Source organism: Anolis carolinensis, chromosome 1 (genome assembly GCF_035594765.1).
Source record: "Anolis carolinensis isolate JA03-04 chromosome 1, rAnoCar3.1.pri, whole genome shotgun sequence".
Lineage (NCBI taxonomy): Eukaryota > Metazoa > Chordata > Lepidosauria > Squamata > Dactyloidae > Anolis > Anolis carolinensis.
In genome coordinates, this window is record NC_085841.1 from 175,960,134 (window position 1) to 175,977,867 (window position 17,734).

General features: G+C 41.0%; 1 protein-coding gene across 1 annotated transcript; it reads right to left on the bottom strand.

Annotated features, from left to right (window-relative positions):
- Window positions 1–212: 212 nt before the first annotated feature.
- On the bottom strand, window positions 213–17,104 carry ackr3 (atypical chemokine receptor 3). The gene is made up of 2 exons (XM_003215145.4): window positions 16,946–17,104; window positions 213–2,065 (listed from the first exon to the last, which is right to left on the bottom strand). The coding sequence occupies exon 2, from the start codon at window positions 2,037–2,039 to the stop codon at window positions 945–947; it is 1,095 nt and encodes a 364-aa protein (XP_003215193.1). The 5' UTR covers window positions 2,040–2,065; window positions 16,946–17,104; the 3' UTR covers window positions 213–944.
- Between the last annotated feature and the right edge of the window lie 630 nt (window positions 17,105–17,734).

The following is a 17,734-nucleotide window of genomic DNA, read 5'->3' on the forward strand; positions in this document are numbered from 1 at the left end:
GCCTGGTTACTATTTGGATGGGAGACCACCAAGGAATACCAGGTGCTGTGGGCTATGTATCAGCAGGGAGCCATGGCAAACTAGTTCTGAGTACTGTGAAATTCATGGTGCTTGAAGGGGCGCACATAAATACAGGAATATTAAATTAGTGTTTTCATAAAGAAAGAAAATATATAAATCAGAACTATTTTTAAAAAAAACAACAGCACTCCCACTTTTTCAACAGTATTTATTTAAAAAAATAATTTACAAATAGTGGGATGGGACACTGAATACAATTACTGTAAGTGAGTGAGCATTAAACATAACACAGCCATCAACACACTATAATGAGCATGATATATATTATGAACTATATTACAACTATATATTGCCACAGTATGTCTGTCAAGGCAAAGTCAGAATATATGCCATTTCATTTAACAATTGTTACACAATCTGCTCTTATAGTAGCATGCCGACTGAAAATCTAATATTTAAACTACATAATTCTATATTCAATATAGAGACAATACACTTCACATACAAGATTAAATATATATAATTTTCCAATACAATTGCAAAGGCAGGAAAATAGAGTTCTCTTGTGTTTTTTAAATACGTATTGTAAATGTGAAGTCAAAGTAAAAAGAGAAGAGGCTCTGTGCTCCCTAAACATGGTATAATAAAATAAGAAATTGCTTATTTTATAATATCACCTTTCTTTACTGCATCGTTTCTTCACTAGCATAACAAAAAGCAGTGTGGATTAGCTAAGAGCTGATAAAACACAGGGAACATTTTAAATGCAGTATTTTCCTAGTATAGATTTTGCTCCACAGTTTCGCATTGTTCCCCCTCCCTCTCCTTTTCCATTTCTTTAGCATCAGGTCATATTTATTGTCCTGTTGAAGACAAAGCATGATAAAAAGTTCTTCACGATTTGCTTGTGTGCGAGGCCATAGTTATTTAGCATTTTGGTCCAGAGCGGAGTACTCCATTTCTGAAACCCTAGAAGTGTCAATCAGCTTAGTAAGACCAGTTTTAGCTGAGTACTTAAAGATAAAGGCTTTCATGAGTTCATACTTATAGTTTCGGTTGATGAAGCTGTAGAGGATGGGGTTGATGCAACAGTGAACCAGGGAGAAACATTGAGTGACGTGTAGGGCTGTGTAAAGGAAATTCTCCATTTGGCAGCTGAAAGGTATGAAGTGGAAGGCAAGGAGTAAGTCAAGAAAGACTGCAACATGATATGGTAGCCAGCAGACAAGGAACACGACAACATAGGCAAAAATTACTTTCCCATTGCTCTTTCTCTCTTGGTCATTAGAGGCTGATATGGCTTTCGCAAGGAGGCAGTAGAAAACGGCAATGACAGGAAAGGGGATGATGAAACCGAGAAGAACTGAGCTCAGCTCCATACCAGCTAACCACTCCCTGGCACTCTCTTCTGGATAGACAGGACGGCAATAAGTTTCATTGTTGGTGGAAATGGTCTTCAGATAGTATGTATCAGGAAGAGACACAAAGAAGGCAAAAAGCCACACAAAAATGCATATGCAACGCCGGATCCTCTTCTTCTTCGCATTGCTAGAGGTGGTGAAGTAGGCCACAGAGAGATAACGGTCCACACTCATGCAGGCTAAGAAGAAGATGCTCCCATAGAGGTTGATGGAAAAAACAAGGTGAGTGATTTTGCAGGTGATTTCTCCCAAATGCCACTGGCTCTGCTGGACAAGGGAAACCACCCAGACCGGAAGAGTGATGAGCACACAGAGATCAGCAACAGCCAGATTGAAGATGTAGAGGTGGGTCTCATAGCCAGTGGTTTTGGCTTGGAAGTTCATCCAGACAACCACAAAATTGGCCACTAGGCCTATCATAAATATAAAGATATAAAAGACAGAGAGGGTGTAGAGCAAGGCAGTCTTGTTGAGGGTGTTTGGGCATGATAAGGAGTCCACAGTGATACAGTCTCCATTGCTGCAAGTCAGGTTGGTTTCGGTGAGATTTCCTCCTTCCACAAATTCAAATATGGGAGGCAAATCAACAGCATTCATAGTTGACCGGTTTGGAATGAAGAAGTCTAAAAATATACAAGAGAAACAAGAACAAGAATAAATATTTTGGCTAAAAACACACACATGGCTTTCCCCAAAAGTCCCTTGCAAGCTCCATATATAGTGTTACTATGGCTAAGTGTCATTTTATCCAGTTGTAGAATATTATAAAAAAATTACCATTGCAAAAGAAAAAAAAATCACAATCATAAAACTGACCAGGGAAACAACACTGTCTATTTTCCACTTTTTAAAAAGTTGCTAGCTTCTATGATATTATATTGCTGTAGTTCCAAGTTGTGAAATCCAGAGAGTCATTGTGGCCAAATAGTTGTGCTGTCTTCTATAGATTAATTTATGCGTTCCTCATTTTAATTGCTCACATTCTTCTGCCTAAATAAAATTTAAAAATCTAATCTAAAGGGTCATCCTGTAATCTTTTTATACTCAGTAGGAAAAAAATCCTTCCAAGAGCCAAAAAATAACTGGCAAATTCTGGTCAGGAAGAATCGACAGAAAATCTCACCAGGTAGGACTATTGGTTTATGTTGGTGAAAGCAATTTCAATGTTTATAGGGCAGTGGTTCTCTACATGTGGGTCCCCAGGTGGTTTGGCCTTCAACTCCCAGAAATCTTAACAGCTGGTAAACTGACTGGGATTTCTGGGAGTTGTAGGCCAAAACACCTGGGGACCCATAGGTTGAGAACCACTGTTACAGGGTGTCTGATCATATACATAAAACTCGCATCCCAATGAGATCTGAAACATTTCTTCCTGAATAAACTGAGCAGGCAGTTCAAAGGCATCCCTAAGATAAGAGAAACAGCCATTTTGGGTGGTACAAGATGGTGACAGAAACAAACTTAAAAACAATCCGCCATGGAAGTGTTCTAGCAAAAGAAAATGGGATACTTTTTGGTCCCATCCACTAACACCACCTCATCAATGTCAGATTGACAGCTGAGGTCCAAAACACTACAACTGCTGCTATTGGAGAAAGCAGTCTGATATTTAGTGGCAGCTTTTGTACCAGTTGTTTTACTTTCCACACATTTCCATCTGCAACTGGAATACAATGCACTTCTCATAGATTTATCAGTGCAAAATGAATGTTTCAGGTCAAATTATTCTTCCATTAATATCCATTTCTAAAATGCTAGTTAATAAGACTGATTTTGAAGTCCCTGACCCCCTAAATTGTGTAATCTTTTTTGTCTTCTAATAAAAGTTTTCCCACTAGATGCCCAGCTATAGTTGGATATGTGGAAATGAGGAAATCTGCCATACTAGAAAGTGCCACAGAGAAGAGGAAGAGGAGGCGGGGACGTCCAATAGAGTATTCTCCATAAATGCCTGGCATTTTTCCATTTCAATCCTTTTAAAATTAAACTGAATCTCGTTGCTATAAATACAAGATTGAAAGATCAGAAGCAGCAGTTATCACTCGGGTGGAGAAATGTCTAAAAGCCATCAAAAATTGCTCTTTTTTTCCCCTGACTTGACAATGGCATTGCTTTGAGTATCTCCAGCAGGTTGTCTTATTCCCTTATAATCATTTATATTGGTTCAGAGAAGTTCTGCAATGTTAAACTTGTACCTTTGAAACCAGACTTCAACCTTTTCTGCTTCATTCATCTATTGTCTCATTTTGCAACCAGTCGACCACATGCCTAAAGGAATTTGCTAAATGGCTCTAATAGAGGGCTCAAATAAGATTCTAATGTGAGACACATTTAAGGCACAATGCTTTAGAATCCTGGGAGTTGAAGTTTGGTGATGTGCCAACACTCATTGCCAGAGAAAGCTAAAAATAACAAGTCTCGTGATTCCGCAGTATTGAGTCATGACAGTAAAAGTGTGTGTTATGAGGGTTCGTGTGTTGGGCCAGGGCTTGGGAGAGCAAGACTTTAAACTTTAAGTGAAACAGGATCCTCATAGGGTGACTATCAGCCAGTCATTCTTTTTCAAATACTCCTATTTCAGTCTTATTGTAAGGATAAAGTGGGGAGGAGGAGAGCCATGTACAGACAGTCCACAACTTGCAAACAAGATAGGTTGAATTTGTATGTAAGATGGAAAAAGTACATTTTAAAGTGTAATTTCCACCAAAATATATGCTTTTTAGTTTTGGATAGTATAGGGCAGTGTGCTCCAACCTGCGGCCCACCAACTCATTTTTGTTGGCCCTTGCCCTTCTTACTGGAAAAAATATTTTAATTTAACATATGGAAAAATAGTTTACCTTTCTTACTGTTTAAGTTTTTATGAAATGTTTTCTTTCTGGAATGTCTCTGGCCCTCACATTCCTATACTAAAGTTTGATTGCCTCTCAGGTAACTAAAAGCTGGATCACACTGGTATAGGGGAAGGATTAACACTCCTGTGATGTTTGTTTTGCTGTCTGTGCCCCTTTTCAGAAAATTTCACCTCACTCTCTGTCCCTGTGATAATTACATATTGAAAAAATTGGCTTGCTGCAGAAACAAAGATTGGTGTTAAAACTTCAGTGCAGACACTTTTTCCCCATGATGACTCTTTCTGGAATGAATTTCTCTTCCAAGGAGTAGATTTTCTCTCAGTTCCTGTTGTCTCACCCCCATTCTCAACTATGAGTCATTTTTAAGTCAGATGTTTGTAACTCGGGGATTGCCTGTAGTTGGAACACATCAGAGGAATATCTTCCTATCTTGCTATAGATTAATTTAATAATTATATTCACATAACTATCAAAGTTAGAGTCATCCTTGCAAATCACATTTCTAATTTTATACATGGTTGTGAAGCTAATTGGTGAAGAAAGCTGACAAGAAGACAACTCATTTGAATTGGAGTGCTGGAAAAGATTTCTGCAAATAATAGGGATTGCTAAAAAGCTAAATGAATGACTCTTAGAGTAAATCAAGCCTGAACTCTCACTAGCAGTGAAAATGACTAAACTAAGGCTGCAATAAGGGCCCCTGGTGGCACAGTGTGTTAAAGCACTGAGCTGCTGAACTTGCGGACCAAAGGGTCCCAGGTACAAATCCGGGAGCGGAATAAGCACCCGCTGTTAGCCCCAGCTCCTGCCAACCTAGCAGTTTGAAAACATGCAAATGTGAGTAGATCAATAGGTACTGCTCCGGCGGGAAGGTAACGGCACTCCATGACCTTGGAGGTGTCTACGGACAACGCCAGCTCTTCAGCTTAGAAATGGAGATGAGCACCAACCCCCAGAGTCGGTCACGACTGGACAACGTCAGGGGAAAACCTTTACCTTTAAGGCTGCAATACTTTAGATACATGATGGGATGATGTGAATCATTGGAGAAGATGAAAATGTAGTAGTAAGGACAGAGAACCAGCCTAATGTTGTAGTTTGAGCACTGGACAATTTTGAAGAGCAAGATTTGAATCCCAGAGCAGCCATGAAGCATGGGTGACCTTGGGTAAGTAACACTTTCTCAGCCTCAGAGGAAAGCAAAGGCTCCGAACAAACCTTGCCACGAAACCCCTCATGATCTAGGATACAACTTATGGCCTTTGGGTAGCCATAAGTCAGTCAGGCACACTGCCACTACCACAACATAAACAGAAAGAGAAATTACAGATAGATTCGTTCAATCTAGGAAGTTTATAAAATCTAAGGAAGTCAATTGACTGAAAGTCTTGGAGGGCTCTCATTCATGGGGTCACTATAAGTTAAAATGAATGTGATGGTAAATAAAAACAATACAATTTAAGTTTCAGTTATTATTACCATCAGTTTCTCCAAGTGATTCTCCACCTTGTTGCATTTAAGCTCCTCAATTATGTGTTCTCTGCCCCTCCCCCAAATAATCTGTGGTCCTCACTGGCAACTTTTGGAACTAAACAAACTGCTCCTGATGCTAAGAACACTTTAAAATGCACTTCAGGAAGGATTAGGAAAGATGAGCCAGTAATGGGATATGATTTGCTTAGGGAACCAACAGTTAAAGAGAAATATTATACAAACCTGATGAATAAAAAGCTCATGGGGAAAATATATGTAATATTAAAGGGCTGGCAGGACATAAATCAGGCTTTTCAAAGGGAATGTGAAAAGGATTTGAAAAGAAGAAAGATAGATCCCCTGTGATATTTAGCAGTAGCTGAGTAAAAATCCTGGAGGGAGAGTGACTGCAACAAATTCAAAGCACAATTACACTGAACTGTAACAATGGAATGCGTAGAAGGAAAGGAGACCAAAATGGTAAAAGACCTGGAAATGATGCCTCATGAGAAGCAGCTTAGGGAGCTGGGAATGTTTAGCCTGGAGGATAGAAGGTTACGGGGGGGGGGGGGGGCACAATAGCCATGATTAAACATTTGAAAGGATGTCATGTTGAAGATGAAGCCAGTTTGTTTTCTGCTGCTCCAAAGACCAGGACATGGAACAACGGACTCCAATGACAGAAAAGAGAATACACTTAAACATTAGGAAGAAATTCCTGGTGATTAGAGTTGTTCAGCAATAGAATATGCTGCATCAAAGCGTGGTAGAGTCTGGAGGTTATTAAAAAGGGGCTGGATGGCCATCTGCTGAAAGTACTTTGATTGTGGATTCCTACATGGCAGAGCGTCAAGCTGCATGTCTCTTGCAGTTTCTTCCAACTCTATGTAGAAGGCCATGGGATCCTTACACCTGACAGAGACAGCAAAGCTTACAGGACTGAGTAGAAATAACAGCATCTATTTCTTCCCTAAAACATACATGTGCACACCAGTCTCATTATTCATAGATTTGCTTTGGGTTTTTAATTCCAATTTTCCTTTGGAAGGCATACCATGTTTGGTCATCCCATGCGTCATCTTGGACTTTTGCCAAGTGCAAGCCTTAGAAAATGAGCTGATTGCACTAATAACTATTCCCTCTGCTGTTTTGCGTGCCTTTGGGGCAGTGTTAATGTGATTTAGTAAATGGTAACATTTCATTGCCAAGAAAGTGCTTATCAGGCAGCCTGTATTTGTGAAGGTCTCTGAATTCTCCCTCCCCCACAAGGTACATCTGTCTATATTTCAATAGAATCTTTGGCAAGATGCCTAAGACCATCTTCTCCTCTAGAGAGCAAAAGTAAGACAGGTAAGTAGGAGAAAGCATTTTGTAGCAGGCTCAGTAAAGCCAAATTGGCAGCTTCTTAGGGAAGGCACATTATGGAGAGAGGGGTTGCATTTACACTGTAGGACGAATGCAGTTTAACACCAATTTAACTGTCTGGACTCAATACTGTGGAAAATTGAGAGTTGTAGAACTGGGACTCTTTGGCAGAGAAAATACAATTCCCAGGATTCCATAGCACTGAGCCAATGCATTAAATGCTATCAGAGTGCATTCATTCTACAATGTAGATGCATTGAAAGTAGTGAGCAAGCCAGTATTCCTTTCTCTCACACTCCTTCCTCTAGGGTCAGTGGTTCTCAGCCTGTGGATCCCCAGGTGATTTGGCCTATAACTCCCAGAAATCCCAGCCAGTTTACCAGCTGATAGGATTTCTGGGAGTGGAAGGCCACAACATCTGGGGACCCACAGGTTGAGAACCACTATTCTAGTTCAAAGGAAAGTAATGTTTTTCTCTAGAGGTTAAAAAATATACTTCTCCATCCAGGGTGGCCTTGAACTGATGGGGGTAGAGTTCAATAACTGCTGAAGATCACCAGGTTCCCTGCCCTTGTGTTATGGATCTCCCTGTTTCTTTTTCCCATCCTGCCAACAAGAAGGTGATGATAATCCCATATGCCCCAAGAACACCAATTCTTAAATTACAGAATGCAACAATTTAACAGGTGTCACATAACAGCAGTCTTTCAAACAGTGTACTAGGGGAAGTAAGACTGGTGTTGACCTCCAGAGTGATTAACTGCCAGGAGTATCACAGCCCTATATTTCCATATGCTTATAACATAAGGTTCAAGCTGCTGCTTTTGAGATATTTTGGATGGCAGTTCCCATTTTCCTTGAGAGTGCTTTTCTGGTTGTCTTAGAGAGCTATAATACAAAACATCTGGAAGGCATCATGTAACCTACTCCTGCCTTAAAATGTCACCAGCCTATGAAAAAAACTGTCCAATCCAGGGCCTTCATCATAGAGCATCCTCCTTTACTAAGGAGAAACTATTCCTTACCAGCTTTTGACAGGATCAGGTGTTAGCACTAAATGATTCCCATTTGTCCTTTAAGAAATTCATCTCAAATAATGTGTGCGGGAAAGATGCTGAACTAAACCTGATTTTACTAGTATGCTGGTTGGGCTATTTCACAGACTGCAGTGTTTATGTGCTTTATTTATTTTATGCAACTACTAAACTGTCAGTACAGTGCAAATGTGGGAAGTGTAGGCTGCACAGAACTTCTGAGCCGCTTGGGGGGATTATTCCCAGGTCATGTCCCTAGCCCTCAGACTACACTCGTTTTTAATAATTTAAAGGATTTTTCACATCAAAATGCTCAAAACTGCTACAGGAAAAATAACAGTTTGTTCTCCCCATCCCAACTCCCCAATGAAAATAACTTTTAGTTTTGGTTGGAGTAGTACCAGAGGTTCAGGAGCAGAGAAGAAACTCTTCCCCCAGCACAGTTGGCCACACTGTAGACTGTGTAAGTCTGTATGACTTAATGAATTCGATGTCAGCCATTGAATTCAGGCCAATTGCTTTGTAGCTAAGGGAGCTCCTAGTGTTTAAAACACACTCACCTACCAATTCCCCCAGATTTTGGAGCAGATTAGTAATTACAGGTAACTTTCCCTTTCTCCTTCTTTCTGTAGTCCTTCTAACACTTTACCCATGTGCAGGAAGAAAGGGTAGGATGCATTTGCTGTTTTCAGTTTATATATTTAATGCATCCAGATAATTTGCACGAAGGACAAAGTATAATAATGCAGTACAGCAAGCCCTCTGTGACTACAATCTCTGTATCCATTGATTCAACAATCCATGGCAGAAAACTATCCCCTTTCCCAAGATTTTGCCATTAGTGCTATTGTATATGACTGGACTTGAACATCCATGGATGTTGGTATTGCCATGGATCTTGAAACCAAACCACAGTGGATAACAAGGGCCCACTGTAACAACTATAAATAAATCCCAGATGTGACTCTAGAAATCAAACTAGACTTCCCAAAGGTATATCCACATCTGCAGCAATCTGGCAGGCATCACATGTCAACAGCAAAAAAAGGATTGCTCTAAGGCAGGGGTTCCCAAACTAAGGCCTGTGGGCCGGATGTGGCCTTCCATGGTCGTTTACCTGGCTCTCGTTCTAAACTTTAGACTTAAGGTTGCCCTAAATTTGAAACGACTTGAAGGCACACAACAGCAACAATCCTGATTAACTTAACTATCTCATCAGTCAAAAGAAGGCCTACACTTCTAATTGAAATATATGGGGTTTTTTTCTTCAAACTATAGCCTGCTTAAAAAGTTTGAGGACCTCTGGTTTAGGGTTCAAATCCTGAAGCAGTTCTCTCTGTGGCTTGTCTCCATCAGTCTTCTTCCTCACCATGCTAGGGATTCAATACTGGAATCAGACAAAGATACCTTTGAGGCTCTTGCTCCTGTTATTTTTTAAAAAAATATTTATTTAAATCCCCATCTGTGTCAGAGACACATCGGGGACTAAATACACAGATCAGATACACATTGGGTGGAGTCTGATTCTAATACACCATATTCTGGTCTTCAGTAGGATTGCTTGATGGCCACACAAATCTAACCTCAGGACCCTGGACAGGCGCCACAGAGTCTATCCAATACAATCCATAATAAAGACACATCCCATTCCCTTCAATAAAAGGCAATTCCTTATTTATTTATGCCACCTACTCTGATGATATCTTCATTACACCCTTCCTTTTGACAAATGCTGATTAATAGCATTTTTTTTCAGCAGAAATGTTAATTGCATCAGAGGAGACAGGCTGGTTTTAGAAATACACCTCAGAGTATACTGCCCTCTGCTGAGTTAAGTCAGGAATTCTAGCATATTATACATCAAATCACAGGGTGTGTGCTGTTATGTGTTGTTACTCTTTAAATAATCAACTCTATCAGTTATAAAGCAAGTTCCACCTGAGATCATCCCCCCCCCCCCGCCACAGGCCAAATTTCCTCTTTTTATAATGTTCAGGTTTCAGTAAACTTGGAATGAGGAAGTCTTAAACAAGACAGTTTGAATTTCATACACAGTATTTCATTACTAGTAAGTCACTTTGAATTGCCTTCTTAAGCCACTTCCCTTCTCTGTAGAGAACTGGTTCTAAGCATTCTACAAGACCTCGTGCTGGTACAGGTTGGATATTCCTTATGTGGAACTTAGAAATACTCCAAAATCCAAAACTGTCTACATGAGTAGGGGGGAATTGTGCCATCTTTGCCTTCTGGTGGTTCAATGGACACACATTCTTTCATATATAAAATTATTTAAAATATTTTGTATAAATGTATCTTCAGGCTATGTATAATGAATATATAATGCAAATGCATTTCATGTTTAGACTTCGATCCCATCTCCAAGCCATCCTATCTTTTGATAAGCAAGTATTCCAAAATCTAAAATACTTCTGATATATGCAACACATTTGTTTTCAAGCATTTCAGATAAGAGATATCCAAACTTCACTAGAAAATCATATTACCAAGGGGAAAAAACTAGCCATGCAGAATCACAGGAGTTAATCAAGGCCTGGAAAATTCAAAGCTATATATTTTTTTTGCTATCATCACATGAGGAAAGTGTTTTATCCTGGTAACTGGAGTCATTTTATCTAGACCTTTCTTACTTTCTATTTTTGCTCATAAAACCAATAAATAAACCAGAAATTTAAATTTGGTAACATCATTATTATACCCAAATTTGATTGAGATGAATGAAGACAGAAATGCCAATTGTGCCCCAAACTAAAAAACAAAATGTAATTTTGAAACGTATATGCTTTTATGCAGACTTGCTGCATTTTTCTTCGCACTGCATAAATCAGTTTAGTGTGGCTGACAGCAATGGCTTGTCGCCACAAATGGAGCTAAAGAGTGAAAAGCAATCACCTGACTGAACCAAGGACATTAAAATATAATTTGGTTTAATGTTGCAGAATCAACAGCTCATTACACTTTAACTGTCCCACTCAGCACATCACATTCCCACTAAAGTGTGATGGGAACTTCACTGTGACTATTAAGCAAATGTATTTTGGAGGAAAAAGGAATTCAGCCTGATCAATGGTGGGGCTAGATCAACATTCAGTGAAACCAACAATCAAGTGAGTTACTATTCCTTGGCAAAGTGCAAGCCTCTCTTCCCTCCAGTGGGATAGAATAGTAGCCCATGAAAGCCAAGGATTTAAGCTGATTGTGGGCTTTGTGCTCATCCAAGAAAAGCAAGGGACTCTCGTCCAGTGTGCCAGCTCCCTGGGACACAATGCAATCTTGCCTGTCTTAGGAAAGAGGGGCTCTTGGCATCTCACTGGATGCCAGGCGAGACGGTCAGCCCCCTTCGCTTGTGCTGTTAACTTGAATATCTCTTAAATATATCAAAAGAATAATTAGATCAGCTTGCATGCCAGCGACGTGGAGCGCAGCCAGAAAAGTGATATGCTCAAATCACCAAAAGGGATTAGCAGTTGATATGTACGATCAAGGACAGGCATATCCAGAGATTATTGTATTAAAAGACCAGTCCAGCTATTGTCTGGGATTGTTCCAGAAACCAGAGGAGGGGGAGGGTCCCACCCAGATTATTTGGGTCAGGGAGATATCAGGTCTCCACCAGGGAGAGAAGACGTATTTTGCCCTTTTATGCATCCTGGATGAACACAGAAAGAGATTATTTAAAGGAACAGGGGGTTGGGTGGAAGAGAAAGCAAAGCTCTGAAAACAGTTCTTTCAGAAACCACTGTTCTCCCATGTTTCCCATTATTCAGTAGTCCTTTTCATATACCAATGTTACTCCTTTCAAGTCCAGAAAACTTTGCTACAGTCCAATGTACAAGTATGTGAGGGGAAGTCATAGGGAGGAAGGAGCAAGCTACTTTTCTGCTGCCCTAGAGACTAGGACGCAGAACAACGGCTTCAAACTACAGGAAAGGAGACTCCACCTGAACATTAGAAGGAACTTCCTAATTGTGTGAGCTGTTCAGAATTGGAACTTTCTGCCCTGAAGTGTGGTGGAGGCTCCTTCTTTGGAGGCTTTTAAACAGAGGTTGAATGGTCATATGTCGGGGTGCTTTGAATGCGATTTTCCTGCTTCTTGGCAGAATGGGGTTGGACTGGATGGCACATGAGATCTCTTCCAATTCTATGATTCTATGAAAATACCTCTTTTCTTTTTCTCTCCCTCCTCGCTCCACTTTAATTTGAATGAGGAAGGATCTGATGCAGGGCAACCATATGTACATGACTCACCTTGTCCCAAAGCATTAATGCACAAAGTAAGCAAAGCACAAAAAATAGAAACATCCCCTCCTCTCACTGCAGAACTTCAAACTTAACCTACACATGCCCTTTGGGGGGAGGGATGGATCCCCATGTCAAGAAGCACAGAATCAAATCTTACAAACTTAAAACTATTCTTCATGTTATAAAGAAGGTGGATGCTGCAGGAGGTGAGTGATACTTTCACTTTTCTCCATCCCAAAGTCTTCTAGAGGAACGTAAACTTGACCCGCAAGGAGAGGGTTATGGAAAACTTTCTCCCTGTAGTACCATTTTATATAAATAGATTTCACTTTAAAGATAGATGTGAGTCAGAAATTCACAACCCATACCTGCCGTCAGAACAGAAATCCTAACATCAGAAATCCTACCACTTCTGTATACATAAGTGGAACAGCTTTTATTATAATAATAACAGCTTTTCTACAACACACCATCATCTCCCCTGAGCCTACATCAATGTTTTCCCAGGAAAATGAATGTCAACTGCTATAGCTATTTTTTTGAAACACTGAATTAAAGGTAGAATATAATGTTTTATCTGCTAGTAAGACATGTCAACTTTCAAGCTGCACTGAACTCTTTAACTGAAGAGGAGGGGAAAATAACACAAAATTAAGAAATTGGTCATTTGAGTGTTTTTTTAAAAACTTCCCCACCTTTGACATGGACAAGTATATTAGACTTGTTCTTAAAATATATGCACACATACATTGCTGAATTTTAATACATTTAATTTGAATTAGATTGCATCAGAAATACTTAGTACAGTATTAGAAAGATCTGAGCAGAAAGACAGACATCTTTAATAAATAATGGATAATCCTTTTCAGAATTACTTTCTTTATCGTTTGCAGTTTGTATTTGTTAAAAACAATGCCATGAAATGTCAGCTAACCTAGTTGGCTGCTACTACAGCTCCAAAAACTAGTGAGTGACCTTTTCCACTGTTTCCAGATGTAAAGTTGTTCAAGGTGGAAAGTCAAACATCAGCCACTTATTTAATCTGAGCACACATAAAATGTTTAAATGACGTAACATAATACTATGGAATCAATGTGTCAATGAACCTGTTAGAATAAGCCGTATATTTTAAAAGATATAGAAAAATGTTTAAGCCATCCTGCATAAGATAAAGGTCTGAACCTTACTGGTGCTCCTGATAACACCGTGGTTTTCAACCTGTGGGTGCCAAGATGTTTTGGCCTTTAACTCCCAGAAATCCTAACAGCTGGTAAACTGGCTGGGATTTCTGGGAATTGTAGGTCAAAACACCTGGGGACCCACAGGCTGAGAATCACTGTGATAACAGAAGATCCACTGAATTAGTGGGATTTACAAACCAGTTGTCATACCATTCAATGGATCTGCTCCAGCTGGATATAACCAAGAGGATCCTAGATAGAGTCTGATTTGGGATTTCACCGTGTTTATGTATTCAAACATAAACATTTTATTTAAAAGTACAGGCTTTTTAAAAAGCTGACCAGCATTTTCTAAACGATGAACCGCTCCCGTTAGTGTTTGAGCATGTATGTGTGCGTGTGTGCAAGAACACTACACACACATACTCACAAGGCTATGGATTCTGACGCTGCTATTCCCTTTAATCTATTCTTGCCCTGCCTGAAACTCCCTGAGCAGTCTTAGCAATGTCCAGACTTCCATTCTGTGACTGAGAAAAGATATATCAAAAGGGATTATGCCCAATTTAATAACATTTTCACACTTTAAAAAATAGACGAGCAACATTGCATGATATTTCAAGGTAGCTCTATCAACTATAAATAAGTAGCATTGGGTAGATTAGAATAATTGAATTGCTCCCTCCTCTGTGATATTTTTGGAACTTGACTGGAGCTATATATTGGTTTATAAAAAGACATGAAATCCTGATGGAAAAGAAAAGGGTGTCCTTTTTGAGTTGCTTTACTTCTTTTTTCTCAACCCTGGACTATTTTATTTCTAAATCCTGCTTGGTACAGTCCAAGATCTGAGGAAAAGAGCATTTAACACTTGATTCTTTGCATCTCATTGAGGGGATAATAAGATGCAAATAGAAGCATTTGAGGAGTGCAAGGTTAGAGAGGAAGGCCTTGCTGTTCCCACAGAAAGGCTGTTCCTAGAATTGTCTGGCAGTAAATCAGACCTTCTGCTGGTGGCAAGTTCAGGGAAGCGAAAATGCAGCACAAACTGTTTGTCACAAAGTCAGAGACCCAGCGGCAACATCGAAACTTGAGGTGGAACAAAGAGTTGCCACAGTTTGCCTTGAAACTTTGCAGGATGACTCTCCCTGAATACTTTCAAAGGATCATAAAACTTTTAATGAGTCATTCTGACTTAAACTACAAAAAACACCTCATTATTCTGCTTTAAACAACTAAACAGAGTAACTTTACAACTTCTCATTACCCTTACAAGTTACAGAGCAACAACTGTTTATTGCTCATCTTCCTCCTGACGTGAGTGGCTGCTTGTCGGCACCGAACCTATGCTAGGCTGCCTGGCCTCAAAAGATAATGGCAAAACTGCCTTTTTCTCTGAACTCTGAGCTCCATATCACAAAGATACCATGAGGCGAGCAAAGAAATATGAAATAAGTCTTCTCACTTTTGAAAGAGGGGGACTGTGTGAAACTTCTGCAGTGTTGCCTCTACAGCAAGTCCCACTGATTTTGGCCTGTTTAGGGTGTGACATGGGTTCTTGTAATTGTGACTCTCACAAAATTTCCTGTGTTAGGAGCCTATTAACCCATGACAGGCAGAGAGATTAACAGACTCAATAGCCAACTAGTGACCAAACCAGTTGGGAGCTTTTAATTTCAAGAGATCTCTGCCATACGTCTTTAATAACATTCACTCAAAGATCGCAGCATGACCCAAGCCCCAGGATATGAGCCTGCATTATATGGACCCATCTAGTGCAGTTCAGACTGCATTGTATAACAGAGCAGATCCAGCCTTAAAAGGGTGCAAAGAAGAGGAAACTTCGAAATAAGTGGACATCCGCACAGCAACAGTGGCTTGGACATTAGGCAAGTAAGGTAAAGGTAAAGCTTTTCCCCTGACATTAAGTCTAGTCGTGTCCAATTATGGGAGTTGGTGCTCATCTCCATTTCTAAGCCAAAGAGCTGGTGCTGTCCGTAGACACCTCCTAAGTTATGTGGCCGGCATGATTGCATGGAGTGCCATTACCTTTCCGCCAGAGCAGTACCTATTGATCTACTCACATTTGCATTTTTTCAAACTGCTTGGTTGGCAGAAGCTGGGGCTAACAGCGGGAGCTCACCCCACTCCCTAGATTTGAACTGTCGACCTTTCGGTCAGCAGGTTCAGCAGCTCAGCAGTTTCATAGAATCATAGAGTTGGAAGAGACGTCACAGGCCATCCAGTCCAACCCCCTGCCAAGAAGCAGGAAATCACATTCAAAGCACCCCTGACAGATGGCCATCCAGCCTCTGCTTAAAAGCCTCCAAAGAAGGCGGCTTTTAAGCAGAATTTAAGCAAGGTTTAACCCACTGCGACACTGGTAGGCAAGTACTAGTCAATAATTTCATTGGTTGGGATGCTAGGAGAGAAGAAAAAGTCCCCAACTTTACAACTCTGGAACACTTCATACCCCCACTTGGGACCCCTTTCCACCGGAAAAATATTTACATAACCCCCAGATGTAGAGGGATAAAAATCAAATATTTCCTGACAAAAAATCAGCAAGTGCAAGGCTTGCGACAAGGGAAGGTTTATCCTTTTTGTGGAGCACTTTCTGCAGAGTCCACCACAAGCCCTGCAATTGTTGCCAACAAATCGTAACTGGGTACAACCTTCAGAAACTTTTCACTGCTGCCCAATACAGTAGAGTCTCACTTATCCAACACTCACTTATCCAACGTTCTGGATTATCCAACGCATTTTTGTAGTCAATGTTTTCAATACAATGTGATATTTTGGTGCTAAATTCGTAAATACAGTAATTACTACATAGCATTACTGTGTATTGAACTACTTTTTCTGTCAAATTTGTTGTATAACATGATGTTTTGGTGCTTAATTTGCAAAATCATAATCTAATTTAATGTTTAATAGGCTTTTCCTTAATTTCTCCTTATTATCCAACATCTTCACTTATCCAACATTCTGCCAGCCCGTTTATGTTGGATAAGTGAGACTCTACTGTACTTCGTGACTCCCAGCATTGAGCAGGAGGGGCACCCCATTTGGGGTCAGGAACCCACCGTTGTGTCCTAGAGAGGATCCAAGGGCCAAGCTGAGGCCACGTTGGGAGAGGCGTGTTTCTGTTGCACAGGGTCTTGAGACCTCTAAGGCACAACAAAGAAACTTGGGAGGGGGTCTCCTCAACCTAGAAAGAGAGACTCCACGAACGCGTCTCTGAAGGCAGTTTGAAACTCCCCACCGGGCCACCTAAGCTTTCTTCCCAACCCAAGCGCAGTCTACGTACTGCTCTTCCTCCTTTTCCCCCTTACCTGCCCTTCCTCTTCTTTTGCTCTGCGCGCAGGGACGCCGCTCCTCTCCCAGGGACGAGTTGCAAGCGACTGGCTGCCGGCTCCTGCGCCCGCCTCGGCTTTATATAGCCAGAGAGGCGCTCGCTACGCTGCGGCAAAAGGCGCCTCTAGATGGCAGCTTGGCAAAACTGACCAAAGACGAGCCGCAGAAAGAGAGAGAAAGAGAGAGGGGGCTGTTTTCCTCACCCGTGCCCTCACGTCCCTTTTCGCTTTGGCCGGAGAGGAAGGAGGGTCACCTGCATCCGGGCTTTTCTCAGCGCCAGAAAAGAGAAAGGTGCGGCTGCAGCAACGCTAGGGACCATCACTCAGCCCTCGCCTCCTAGTGTACTCTCAGGGGTCCCATTAAGACCCAGACCTCTTTCTGCTCACGCAAGGAAGGCCGGGCTGGATCTGTATACCAACATATCATGCTGTTTGAACTGACCTCGATGGTCAGTGTCCATCTCATACAGTGCTGTTCAAGCTTCATCATAAAGAAGAGGAGCAGGCTTGTTTATTGCTGCCCTATGGAACCCTCTGAGTTAAACCGCTGAGCTGCTGAACTTGCTGACTGAAAGGTCGGCGGTTCGAATACAGAGAAATGGAATGAGCTCCTGCTGTTAGCCCCAGCTTCTGCCAACCTAGTAGTGCAAAAACATCCAAATGTAATTAGATCAGTTGGTACCATTCCAGTGTGAAGGCAAGGGCACTCATGCAGTCATGCCAGCCACATGACCTTTGAGGGGTCTACAGACAACCCCGGCTCTTCGG

Excerpts from the sequence above, each read along its gene's own strand:
- ackr3 (XM_003215145.4), bottom strand. The coding sequence starts at position 2,039 with ATGAATGCTGTTGATTTGCCTCCCATATTTGAATTTGTGGAAGGAGGA.